Genomic DNA, 12,107 nt, shown 5'->3' with positions numbered 1-12,107 from the left:
AGTGTTACTGTCAAAGACATGTACACCTTAGAAAACTGACCAAATATTGTTGACCTATAACCAGTGTTACTGTCAAAAGCATGTACACCTAAGAATACTGACTAAATATTATTGACCATTAACTAGTGTTACTGTCAAAGACATGTACACCTTAGAAAACTGACCAAATATTGTTGACCTATAACCAGTGTTAATGTCAAAAACATGTACACCTTAGAAAACTGACCAAATATTGTTGATCTATAACCAGTGTTACTGTCAAAGACATATACACCTTAGAAAACTGACCAAATATTGTTGATCTATAACCAGCGTTACTGTCAGACATGTACACCTTAGAAAAGTGACCAAATATTATTGATCTATAACCAGTGTTACTGTTAAAGACATGCACACCTTAGAAAACTGACCAAATATTGTTGACCTATAACCAGTGTTACTGTCATAGACATGTAAACCTTAGAAAACTGACCAACTATTGTTGATCTATAACCAGTGTTACTGTCAGACATGTACACCTTAGAAAACTGACCAAATATTGTTGATCTATAACCAGTGTTACTGTCAGACATGTACACCTTAGAAAACTGACCAAATATTGTTGATCTATAACCAGTGTTGCTGTCAAAGACATGTACACCTTAGAAAACTGACCAAATATTGTTGATCTATAACCAGTGTTACTGTCAAAGACATGTACACCTTAGAAAACTGACCAAATATTGTTGATCTATAACCAGTGTTACTGTCATAGACATGTACACCTTAGAAAACTGACCAAATATTGTTGACCTATAACCAGTCTTACTGTCATAGACATGTACACCTTAGAAAACTCACCAAATATTGTTGATCTATAACCAGTGTTACTGTCATAGACATGTACACCTTAGAAAACTGACCAAATATTGTTGACCTATAACCAGTGTTACTGTCATAGACATGTACACCTTAGAAAACAAACCAAATATTGTTGACCATTAACCAGTGTTACTGTCATAGACATGTACACCTTAGAAAACAAACCAAATATTATTGACCTATATCCAGTGTTCATACAACATAATTACTGTCAGACAGTCCTGTTCACCTTACAATATTAACCAAATACTGTTGACCTGTGTTCATACAACATAATTCAAATGACAAGATAATAATGTTGATATATTTTAAAGGAAGTTTTAAAAAGGAAAAAATTACCCTTTTTTATGGCAATAGCTGTCACTGGTCCATTGAACCTTCGTTAATAGAAACATATTAAAAAACATTTTCTGAATAAAGAGATTCAAGTTACAATATGAAAATCTTTATTAAAATATTTTTTCAATACAATTTGTCAACTGTCCTGTGACAGAATATTGTCTACTAGTTGTTCCTCTGTAGAAATAACATTTTCCTGTAATATTGTGAAATTTTCACCACTCTGGGCTTTGTCAATATTTGTTGAACTTTCATCAGAACTCTTATTTAAATCCTGGTCACTGTATTCAAGTGCTGCATCAGAGTCTCCTTTCTGTGAAAATATCTCTGAAAAGATGTTCTCTATTGCTTTGAGGAATTCTGACGACAACCATTGATTGCTGGAATGTTCACTGATGGACATCAACAACTAAACAGGAAAATAAAAGAAATAATAAATTATTGTATCAAATATATCTTCTTCGTAGTAATTATACTAATGAATGTCTTAAATAATTGGGTTCACAAGGCAACTAATATTTAAAAATGCACACAAAAAGCATCTTTTCACATATATCTTCTTATAATATATTTACATAACATCAGGGTTATTATGATTATATCAAAATTATATAAAATTATTATAAAGAATTATTTAGACATGTAAGAAGTCAATCCTTTAATTTCATCATACTTTGGAAACTTTACAGTTAAAATAGGTATAAAACACTGAACTAGTAACATATTTGTTTGGGGGCCAGCTGAAGGACTCCTTCGGGTGCGGGAGTTTCTCGCTGCATTGAAGACCCATTGGTGGCCTTTGGCTGTTGTCAGCTCTATGGTTGAGTTGTTGTCTTTTTGACACATTCCCTATTTCCAATCTCAATTTTATACAAAAATAAAAAGATATGGTATGATTGCCAATGAGACAAGTATCAACAAGAGATCTTATGATGTATTTTCACTGAACTAGTACACATTTTTGTAAAGGTCTGATGAAGCCTGCCTCTGATTGCAGGATTTTCTTGCTATGAAGACCCATCGGTGGCCTTCGGTTGTTTTCAACTCTTTGGTCGAATTGCTGTCTCTTTGACACATTTCGTAATTCCATATTTAATTTTATAAACAATTATAAATCACTGTAAGGCCTTCAACAATGAGCAAAGCCTGAATAGGATACAGTTCTTGTTACTTTTTAGATTGCTATGTGGAATGGTGTTGCTCGTCGTTGAAGGTAGTACAATGACCTGTAGTTGCAATCTTTAATATCATTTGAACTCTGGTAAAAAGTTGTCTCATTGGCAATCATACCATGTCTTATTTTTATACAACCCTATTTGATGAACAACTATTTGAGGATATTTAAATCATTACATCGAATCTAAGAGATTTTAAAACAACCATAAGAAAGAGGCAAATATGTGTAGCTAAGGACCTATTCTTCCATTAACCAAGCTAAGGACCTATTCTTCCATTAACCAAGCTAAGGACCTATTCTTCCATTAACCAAGCTAAGGACCTATTCTTCCATTAACCAAGCTAAGGACCTATTCTTCCATTAACCAAGCTAAGGACCTATTATTCCATTAACCAAGCTAAGGACATATTCTTCCATTAACCAAGCTAAGGACATATTCTTCCATTAACCAAGCTAAGGACATATTCTTCCATTAACCAAGCTAAGGACATATTTTTCCATTAAATAAGCTAAGGACCTCTTATTCCATTAACCAAGCTAAGGACATATTCTTCCATTAACCATACCCAGACGACCAGTATGATATGAGTATTAGTACACATGCATAGTCCATACTTGGAAAGTCTGTTTGGTAAATTTGAATTGACATACCACACATCACCATTTGTTCATTTTTAAAAGGGCAAGTGTTTTGCACTAAAGGATAGGAACACAATATCCTTATATCATATCATGAATTATATCAATGTCAAACCATACCTTAGAAAGACACGTGTGTCCAGTAAATGACCTGTATGGTCCGAGTATTTCGACTCTATTTTGATAGCCACTGTATTTCTCTGCTAACTGTCGTATTACAGATAACATTGCTTCTTGATCCATATTATCCTGGACTACATCATAGTCAAACTTGTAAGGCTTGTCTGAAATAAATAATAATCTGTGAAGTATATGCTTACTCTATACAGCAGTATTGAGTCAAATATGATAACCATGTAATAACCTAAAACTGTAACAAGTCTTGGTTTCAATCTGACACTTAATTATAATCGGACTGATGAGAATATTGTTAAATTAACTTAACATGACTTAAATACTGTTTTCTTTTTCTTAACGCAACGGGACTGTACTGTATTCGAGCTCTGGTTTAAAATGTTATTTATTTCCACTATTTGGTAATTCCTGATACTCTTTTTACATATCATTATTATAACTTTTAACCATTAAATATGTTTATTTTTTTGTATGGGTAGTTTTTGGTGAAAATGGGTTATATGACTATAATCTATTTGCATAGGTCAATCTACTAAGAATTTCAGTCTGTTTTTTTCAGTCTACTGTGAAAGCACTTTTATTCGTGGGGAACCAATTTTCCTTGTTTTCGTGAACGACTTTATCCACAGATTTAAGTGTCCAACGAAATATAGTAAGTGTTGTCCAAATCAAGACATGGAAAGATACCATGTAGGTTTGACTACCGATAGTATCTAGAGAATACATTGATTATAGACAAATCTACCAAATGCACTATGAACTACAACTGCAGGCAGGATTATACCCATTTAATCTTTAAAAACAGTAAATAGTACAACTTTTGATCTTTTAATTTTCATACAAAATATTGTTGATCGATGAAAGTCAGATTTCTGGTGATGATATGCTATGATAAAGTGTTCATTTTATATCCTCACAATTCTTCTATGAAAAATAATAAATTCATGATGGGTTTGCTTTTGATAAGAAAAATAAATTTACAATTCAAAGTCCATTTATAACATTTGTTTATGTAACTGTTTCCTTCAATGTTGACATGTTTATGACCTAATTAACACCTTTGATGGTCTGTAATCTGCAATCTTGGGTTAAGTAGTGTCATCAGTCCGAGTAACACAGGTGCAACAATTTAAATGTTTACTTTGCAATTTCCTTTAATCGAGACAATTTGTAATCTTCGTTTCTAATGGATTTAATTTTCTGCTCTATTTTTTTTAAACGAAAACTAAAATCCACGAGTTTAAGATCCCACGAACATGTTACATTTGCTCAAATCACAACCAGATGCTCCGCAGGGCGTAGCTTTATACGACCGCAGAGGTTGAACCCTGAACGGTTGGGGCAAGTATGGACACAACATTCAAGCTGGATTCCACTCTAAATTTAGATTGTGATTAAATAGTTGACACAGCATAGGTTTCTGACACAGAATGAATGTATTCAAATGAACTTAAAATTTTTGTTTTCTCTTAGAGCAATTCACTATGCTGTTGAATATTAATCCTCTCAAAAAAATGTTTGAAGAAATTTTCTTTTTATTTATGAAATTTCAAATGAGAACCAGATGCTTCGCAGGGCGTAGCTTTATACGACCGCAGAGGTTGAACCCTGAACGGTTGGGGCAAGTATGGACACAACATTCAAGCTGGATTCAGCTCTAAATTTGGATTGTGATTAAATAGTTGACACAGCATAGGTTTCTGACACAGAATGAATGTGTTCTAATGAACTTAAAATTTTTGTTTTCTCTTAGAGCAATTCACTATGCTGTTCAATATTAATCCTCTGAAAATAATTTTTGAAGAAATTTTCTTTTTATTTATGAAATTTCAAATGAGAAAAATTGAACCCAATTTTTTAATCACATCCCCCTTTCCCTTATTCCAAAACTAATCTCAATTGAAATATTCTAATGGAGTTTGCAACAATAACTACTCATTTAAATACATCATAAAATAAACTGTAAATAAAATGTAAAAAAACTGCTTGATATCACTGAATGGTAAAGATTATTTAAATTTATCAGTTGGTAGTAAAAAGTGAATATACATTGTATATTGTATATAACAAAGATTTAAGTTGATTCTGGACAAAGAAAGATAACTCCAATTAAAAAAAATATTCTTGCAATAAGATATTTCTTGCTTACTATTTTGGACAAAGAAAGATAACTCTAATTAAAAAAAAATTTGCTATTTCACAATATTGTGAAATTAGATATTTCTTGCCATTGCACAATACAGTGCAATTGAAAAGACTTGCTATTCCACAATACTTAATATAATAATTTTAGATCCTGATTTGGACCAACTTGAAAACTGGGCCCATAATCAAAAATCTAAGTACATGTTTAGATTCAGCATATCAAAGAGGCCCAAGAATTTAATTTTTGTTAAAATCAAACTTAGTTTAATTTTGGACTCTTTGGACCTTAATGTAGGCCAATTTGAAAACGGGACCAAAAATGAAGAATCTACATACACAGTTAGATTTGGCATATCAAAGAACCCCATTTATTCAATTTTTGATGAAATCAAAAAAGTTTAATTTTGGACCCCGATTTGGGCCAACTTGAAAACTGGGCCCATAATAAAAAATCTAAGTTCTTTTTTAGATTCAGCATATCAAAGAACCCCAAGGATTCAATTTTTGTTAAAATCAAACTAAGTTTAATTTTGGACCCTTTGGACCTTAATGTAGACCAATTTGAAAACGGGACCAAAAGTTAAGAATCTACATACACAGTTAGATTCGGCATATCAAAGAACCCCAATTATTCAATTTTGATGAAATCAAACAAAGTTTAATTTTGGACCCTTTGGGCCCCTTTTTCCTAAACTGTTGGGACCAAAACTCCCAAAATCAATACCAACTTTCCTTTTATGGTCATTAACCTTGTGTTTAAATTTCATAGATTTCTATTTACTTATACTAACGTTAAGGTGCAAAAACCAAGAAAAATGCTTATTTGGGTCCCTTTTTGGCCCCTAATTCCTAAACTGTTTGGACCTAAACTCCCAAAATCAATACCAATCTTCCTTTTGTGTTCATAAACATTATATTTAAATTTCATTCATTTCTATTTACTTTAACTTAAGTTATTGTGCGAAAACCCAGAATAATGCTTATTTGGGCCCTTTTCTGGCCCCTAATTCCTAAACTGTTAAAACCAAAACTCCCAAAATCAATCCCAACCTTTCTTTTGTGGTCATCAACCTTGTGTCAAAATTTCATAGATTTCTATTAACTTAAACTAAAGTTATAGTGCGAAAACCAAGAAAATGCTTATTTGGGCCCTTTTTGGCCCCTTATTCCTAAAATGTTGGGACCAAAACTCCCAAAATCAATACCAACCTTCCTTTCATGGTCATAAACCTTGTGTTAAAATTTCATAGATTTCTATTCACTTTTACTAAAGTTAGAGTGCGAAAACTAAAAGTATTCGGACGACGACGACGACGACGACGACGACTGACGACGACGACGACGACGACGACGACGACGACGACGCCAACGTGATAGCAATATACGACGAAAATTTTTTCAAAATTTGCGGTCGTATAAAAATTGAACCCAATTTTTTATTCACATCCCCCTTTCCCTTATTCCAAAACTAATTTCAATTAAAATATTCTAATGGAGTTTGCAACAATTACTACTCATTTAAATACATCATAAAATATTAAGATGTAAAAAAACTGCTTGTTATCACTGAATGGTAAAGATTATTTAAATTTACCAGTTGGTAGTAAGAAGTGAATATACATTGTATATTGTATATAACAAAGATTTAAGTTGATTCTGGACAAAGAAAGATAACTCCAATTAAAAAAAATTCTTGCAGATATTTCTTGCTTACTATACTGGACAAAGAAAGATAACTCTTAATTAAAAAAAAATTTGCTATTTCACAATATTGTGAAATTAGATATTTCTTGCCATAGCACAATACTGTGCAATTGAAAAGACTTGCTATTGCACAATACTTAATATAATAATTTTAGATCCTGATTTGGACCAACTTGAAAACTGGGCCCATAATCAAAAATCTAAGTACATGTTTAGATTCAGCATATCAAAGAGGCCCAAGAATTTAATTTTTGTTAAAATCAAACTTAGTTTAATTTTGGACCCTTTGCACTTTAATTTAGACCAATTTTAAAACTGGGCCAAAAATTAAGAATCTACATACACAGTTAGATTTGGCATATCAAAGAACCCCAATTATTCAATTTTTGATGAAATCAAACAATGTTTAATTTTGGACCTCGATTTGGGCCAACTTGAAAACTGGGCCAATAATCAAAAATCTAAGTACATTTTTAGATTCAGCATATCAAAGAACCCCAAGGTTTCAATTTTTGTTAAAATCAAACTAAGTTTAATTTTGGACCCTTTGGACCTTAATGTAGACCAATTTGAAAACAGGACCAAAAATTAAGAATCTACATACACAGTTAGATTCGGCATATTAAAGAACCCCAATTATTCAATTTTGATGAAATCAAACAAAGTTTAATTTTGGACCCTTTGGGCCCCTTTTTCCTTAACTGTTGGGACCAAAACTCCCAAAATCAATACCAACCTTCCTTTTATAGTCATAAACCTTATGTTTAAATTTCATAGATTTCTATTTACTTATACTAACGCTATGGTGCGAAAACCAAGAAAAATGCTTATTTGGGTCCCTTTTTGGCCCCTAATTCCTAAACTGTTGGGACCGAAACTCCCAAAATCAATACCAACCTTCCTTTTGTGGTCATAAACATTGTGTTTAAATTTCATTGATTTCTATTCACTTTAACTAAAGTTATTATGCGAAAACCAAGAATAATGCTTATTTGGGCCCTTTTTTGGCCCCTAATTCCTAAACTGTTGAAACCAAAACTCCCAAAATCAATCCCAACCTTTCTTTTGTGGTCATAAACCTTGTGTCAAAATTTCATAGATTTCTATTAACTTAAACTAAAGTTATAGTGCGAAAACCAAGAAAATGCTTATTTGGGCCCTTTTTGGCCCCTAATTCCTAAAATGTTGGGACCAAAACTCCCAAAATCAATACCAGCCTTCCTTTTATGGTCATAAACCTTAGAGTGCGAAAACTAAAAGTATTCGGACGACGACGACGACGCCAACGTGATAGCAATATACGACGAAATTTTTTTCAAAATTTGCGGTCGTATAAAAATTGATTCCCACGAATTAAAGTACTTTCACAGTATTTAATTCTTGAAAAAAAAGCTTGTGAGTATAATAATGATATGCAGGCATTGAACTGAATCCATGGAAGTCTGACAAAGAAACATTTTAAAACAAATGAAAGTCAACAATGAATTGTTTAAGCTTTTTCAACTTAATGCTGATCATATTAAACATTTTGATAAGAAATACTTACTACACATTTGAACGAGATTGACTTCCTCACTAACTGTCAAGCACTGTACATCAGATGACATGTTGGGATTTAACCTGTTGTATGGACTGACAATTATACCAATATATCTATTACCTCCCTTGGAAAACCATTCCTATTAAATACAAACAAAAAAATTGATAACTAATGTACTGGTTGGACTTGAAAATATTTTTAAAATAACAGTCATTTATTAATATTTGGATGTTAATGATAATACTAGATAAAAAGTTTAACTTCAAATAAGTAAATACCTGAAATTTAAGCTGTGTTTCCATATCTCTGATAGAAGGATCAGGGTTAAAGGTTGGATGTGAGTGATACCATCCCACAACTGACATACCATACTTGTGGATCTCTTCACTGGCCTGAGTCTGAGAAACTAAAATAAACATAATAAAACCGTGGTCTTTTACTAAAGTCCAATGTTTTGGATGAAAGATCTTCCAAATAATTATCATCAACTGAATAGGTTTAAATTGTCAAAAAAACATTTGCTTATCTAACTTGACTAATTTGGAGTTGTTTGGTTAGTCACAAGACAAAATTCTTACAGATAACTTTGCTTTGCATAAAAACTTTCAGCTTCACTCAAAACATAGTTCAACAGACGTGTTTAATCTAGTATGATGTTATTTTTTTGTGAGGCGATGTGACTGATGTCTGCAGTTTACGAAAATAGGATCAAATTATGTAAGTTCAAAGGCGTAAAAAAAGGAATTTATATTTATATAAAACTCCTTTACCTGGATCCATCTCACACTGCATGCCTGTACTAGTACTATTACATGGAATAGCCATTGTGACACTGAGAGTACCACCACAGCATTGTCCTCCCAGCATACCTATCACCTCTGTTTTAGATACATGAGCATGGACATCCATTATCACTAGACAGGAATTGTAGATTTCAACGCCTATTGGTGCCTAAAAAGTAAATTAAAGATGAAAATATAGTATTGTTATTATTCATCACTACTCCTTATATTAGATTTGAAATAATAAAATTTAATTATATAAAATGTGATGACCGTAGGAAAAGTGTTTCACTTACTCACTTATAAACGAATATTAGGGTATGTTTGTAAAAGACACACAAATCAATTTCAATGGTCAACTGGGCAGCATATATCAAAAGTCTATTCTCTAAACAATTATAACTCCATGTGGTGAACCAACACTGTTGTTTACTTTCGTTAAGGGTCTCCAGAAGTGGATACCTTGGTATACAGGGTTGTCAATTTATACAAAATATTGAAAAACTTAAAACACCTATATATGACAACATTTGTTGCGACCATGCAAATTTTTCCCTTGATGTTCTGCATCATAAAACAAAACAAACTCAATAATTTTAACAAACTTAATTTTTCTATATTCATCAGATCAATTTATAAATCAATTTTCAAAATTTCTCTCATCCAGAGCAACAAAAATTGTGACGTCAAAATAGTGTACCAAGCTTTGTACTTCAGCACTTAATTTCTGTATATAAACTTTTCAAATGATACCTGTCTAGCTGGAAAAATATTTCAACCAATATTAATAAAATTGCAGACTCTTTATGAGTTGTTATCATATAAAAATTAAATGTACTTACTGGATTCTCCTGAGTAAAGGATTCACATGGAATAAGTTTAAATGGATCATAAAATGTCTTCACTTCTTTTGAGGATTTTATCTTCTCTTTGTCATTATAACTTGTATCATTTAAGTGTTCCTGATGCTGAAAGGAAAGTAAACAAATCTTAACCTAAAATGAAAGTACAACTGAAATCAAAGTCTTAATAATAGTTATTCTGATATTCTAAACGCTTATAAAATATCATTCAAAATACAGTTTGTCCTAAATCCACAAAATAGATACAAATAAATGAATCCACAGTATATCTAATTGTTGTGTTTTTTTTTTATAGATAATAGATAATCAATTATCAAAGATTTGTTCTGAACAAATGAAAATTTATTTAATAAGTTATTGGCAAATGATACACACCTCAATAGTTTTACCCTGTAATTCATCCTCATTTATCCAATTACCATAGCCATCTTTGATCTTTCTTTTTCTTGGTCTCTGTGATAAAAAATGTTTTTGCAACAAGTTAATAATAGATATCATAACCTGATTTGACATTATGTTTAAATTGTTCATATTTCATTTCTATCTATAAGATATTTCAAAATCACAAAATTTATAATAAATATTTTTTATATAGTTAATTTACTGAGATTATAACCCTCTCTGATTTTTCGCAATAATTAAAACATCACAATAGTTTTGAATTTACAGCCATTCATTTGTTTGTAATTAAATTTCATAAATTAGTGAGTACCCTTTTACATTGATACAAGCAATATCAACTAAAAAGGTACAGAATAAATAAGATAAACAAGGAAATGTATCTATCAATGAAATACTAACAATAAATCTTTGTGAAATTTACTGCAATTAAAAGGACTTATTGTAGTCACATAAGATATAATCAATTAGTGCGAAAATTTCAGTTGTTACACAACAAGCTGGTAAACAGGTACTTTACCATTGAATTTAATTTAAATCCTTTTGCGAGAACATCTCTAGAGCCCTTTTGTTTTACTCCAATGGTTGCCATCTTAACATGATGATTATAACAACTTTGTTCTGTAAAAAATATTCAAATACAATTATATTTACATATCAGATTTATATATTTATAAAGTTTCCTTAATGTAAATTCACCTCGCAAACAATTAAGATTTATGATAAGACAGCTCTTTTACAACAAACTGAAGTCATAATAATTTATGAGAATTAACAACTTGATATGTCTGTATTAAAATGATAAGAATAAATGTATAGAACTGTAGTTTTCACCTAACTTTTTGACTAAGTCAGAGTCCAATGAGTTATATGCCATTTCAATGCAATACTTTGTACACTTTCATAACATAATTGATTGATGGATTTCTGGTGCTTGACATCACTTTCAGCATTACAGGCTATTTTGTTGCGGCCCATTTTTATTGTTAGAGGAAACCAGAGTGCATGAGAGAACCATTAACTGACAATTATAGTCCATTAAGATTAGAGTGAAACGCACCTACCAAGTGTTAAGTTTAAACTGACAACCTCAGTGTTGACAGACTTGTTACACAGTAGATGAACTACATAGAACACTTGTCTACCAAGGCCCCTATTCATAACATATAAAAATGTACAATACAAGGGTTAAACTGTTTGTAATAAAATTTGTAAGGGTTCCGCGGAACCCAGTGTCTCGCCTACTTTTGCTGTTAATCACACACTCATCAAAAATGATGAAAAAAAGCAATAAAATTATTCCTCTCGATACTATCTTTTGATTGTCAGAAGCTTCTGCCCAAGTTTGGTAAAAATCCAGGCTAGTTTAAGAATCTTTAAGAATACTTTAACTGCAGACTGTATGTAATGTTAACTGTAGAATCAAAGAGCTGAAAGCTCTGAAGAAAAATGACGCCACTGTCTCTAATATTGGGATAGTTTTTATGCAAGTCTTGATTTTCACATACCGTAATTTGTTTAAC

The 12,107-nt window shown here is 31.5% G+C and overlaps 1 protein-coding gene across 1 annotated transcript in view; it reads right to left on the bottom strand.

Annotated features, from left to right (window-relative positions):
• Positions 1 to 1,313: 1,313 nt before the first annotated feature.
• Positions 1,314 to 12,107, bottom strand: part of LOC134691630 (histone H2A deubiquitinase MYSM1-like) — a 34,267-nt gene continuing 23,473 nt past the window's right edge. The window contains exons 8-15 of the mRNA XM_063552196.1: positions 11,105 to 11,205; positions 10,561 to 10,638; positions 10,165 to 10,290; positions 9,311 to 9,491; positions 8,819 to 8,946; positions 8,547 to 8,679; positions 3,137 to 3,300; positions 1,314 to 1,609 (exon numbers count right to left, since the gene is read on the bottom strand). Coding sequence (XP_063408266.1) covers positions 1,337 to 1,609; positions 3,137 to 3,300; positions 8,547 to 8,679; positions 8,819 to 8,946; positions 9,311 to 9,491; positions 10,165 to 10,290; positions 10,561 to 10,638; positions 11,105 to 11,205 — 1,184 coding nt within the window. The 3' untranslated portion in view covers positions 1,314 to 1,336. The remainder of the gene's footprint in view (positions 1,610 to 3,136; positions 3,301 to 8,546; positions 8,680 to 8,818; positions 8,947 to 9,310; positions 9,492 to 10,164; positions 10,291 to 10,560; positions 10,639 to 11,104; positions 11,206 to 12,107) is intronic.

The sequence above is a fragment of the Mytilus trossulus genome, chromosome 1 (genome assembly GCF_036588685.1).
Source record: "Mytilus trossulus isolate FHL-02 chromosome 1, PNRI_Mtr1.1.1.hap1, whole genome shotgun sequence".
Classification (NCBI taxonomy): Eukaryota; Metazoa; Mollusca; class Bivalvia; order Mytilida; family Mytilidae; genus Mytilus; species Mytilus trossulus.
This window is presented reverse-complemented; position numbering and strand designations above follow the sequence as displayed.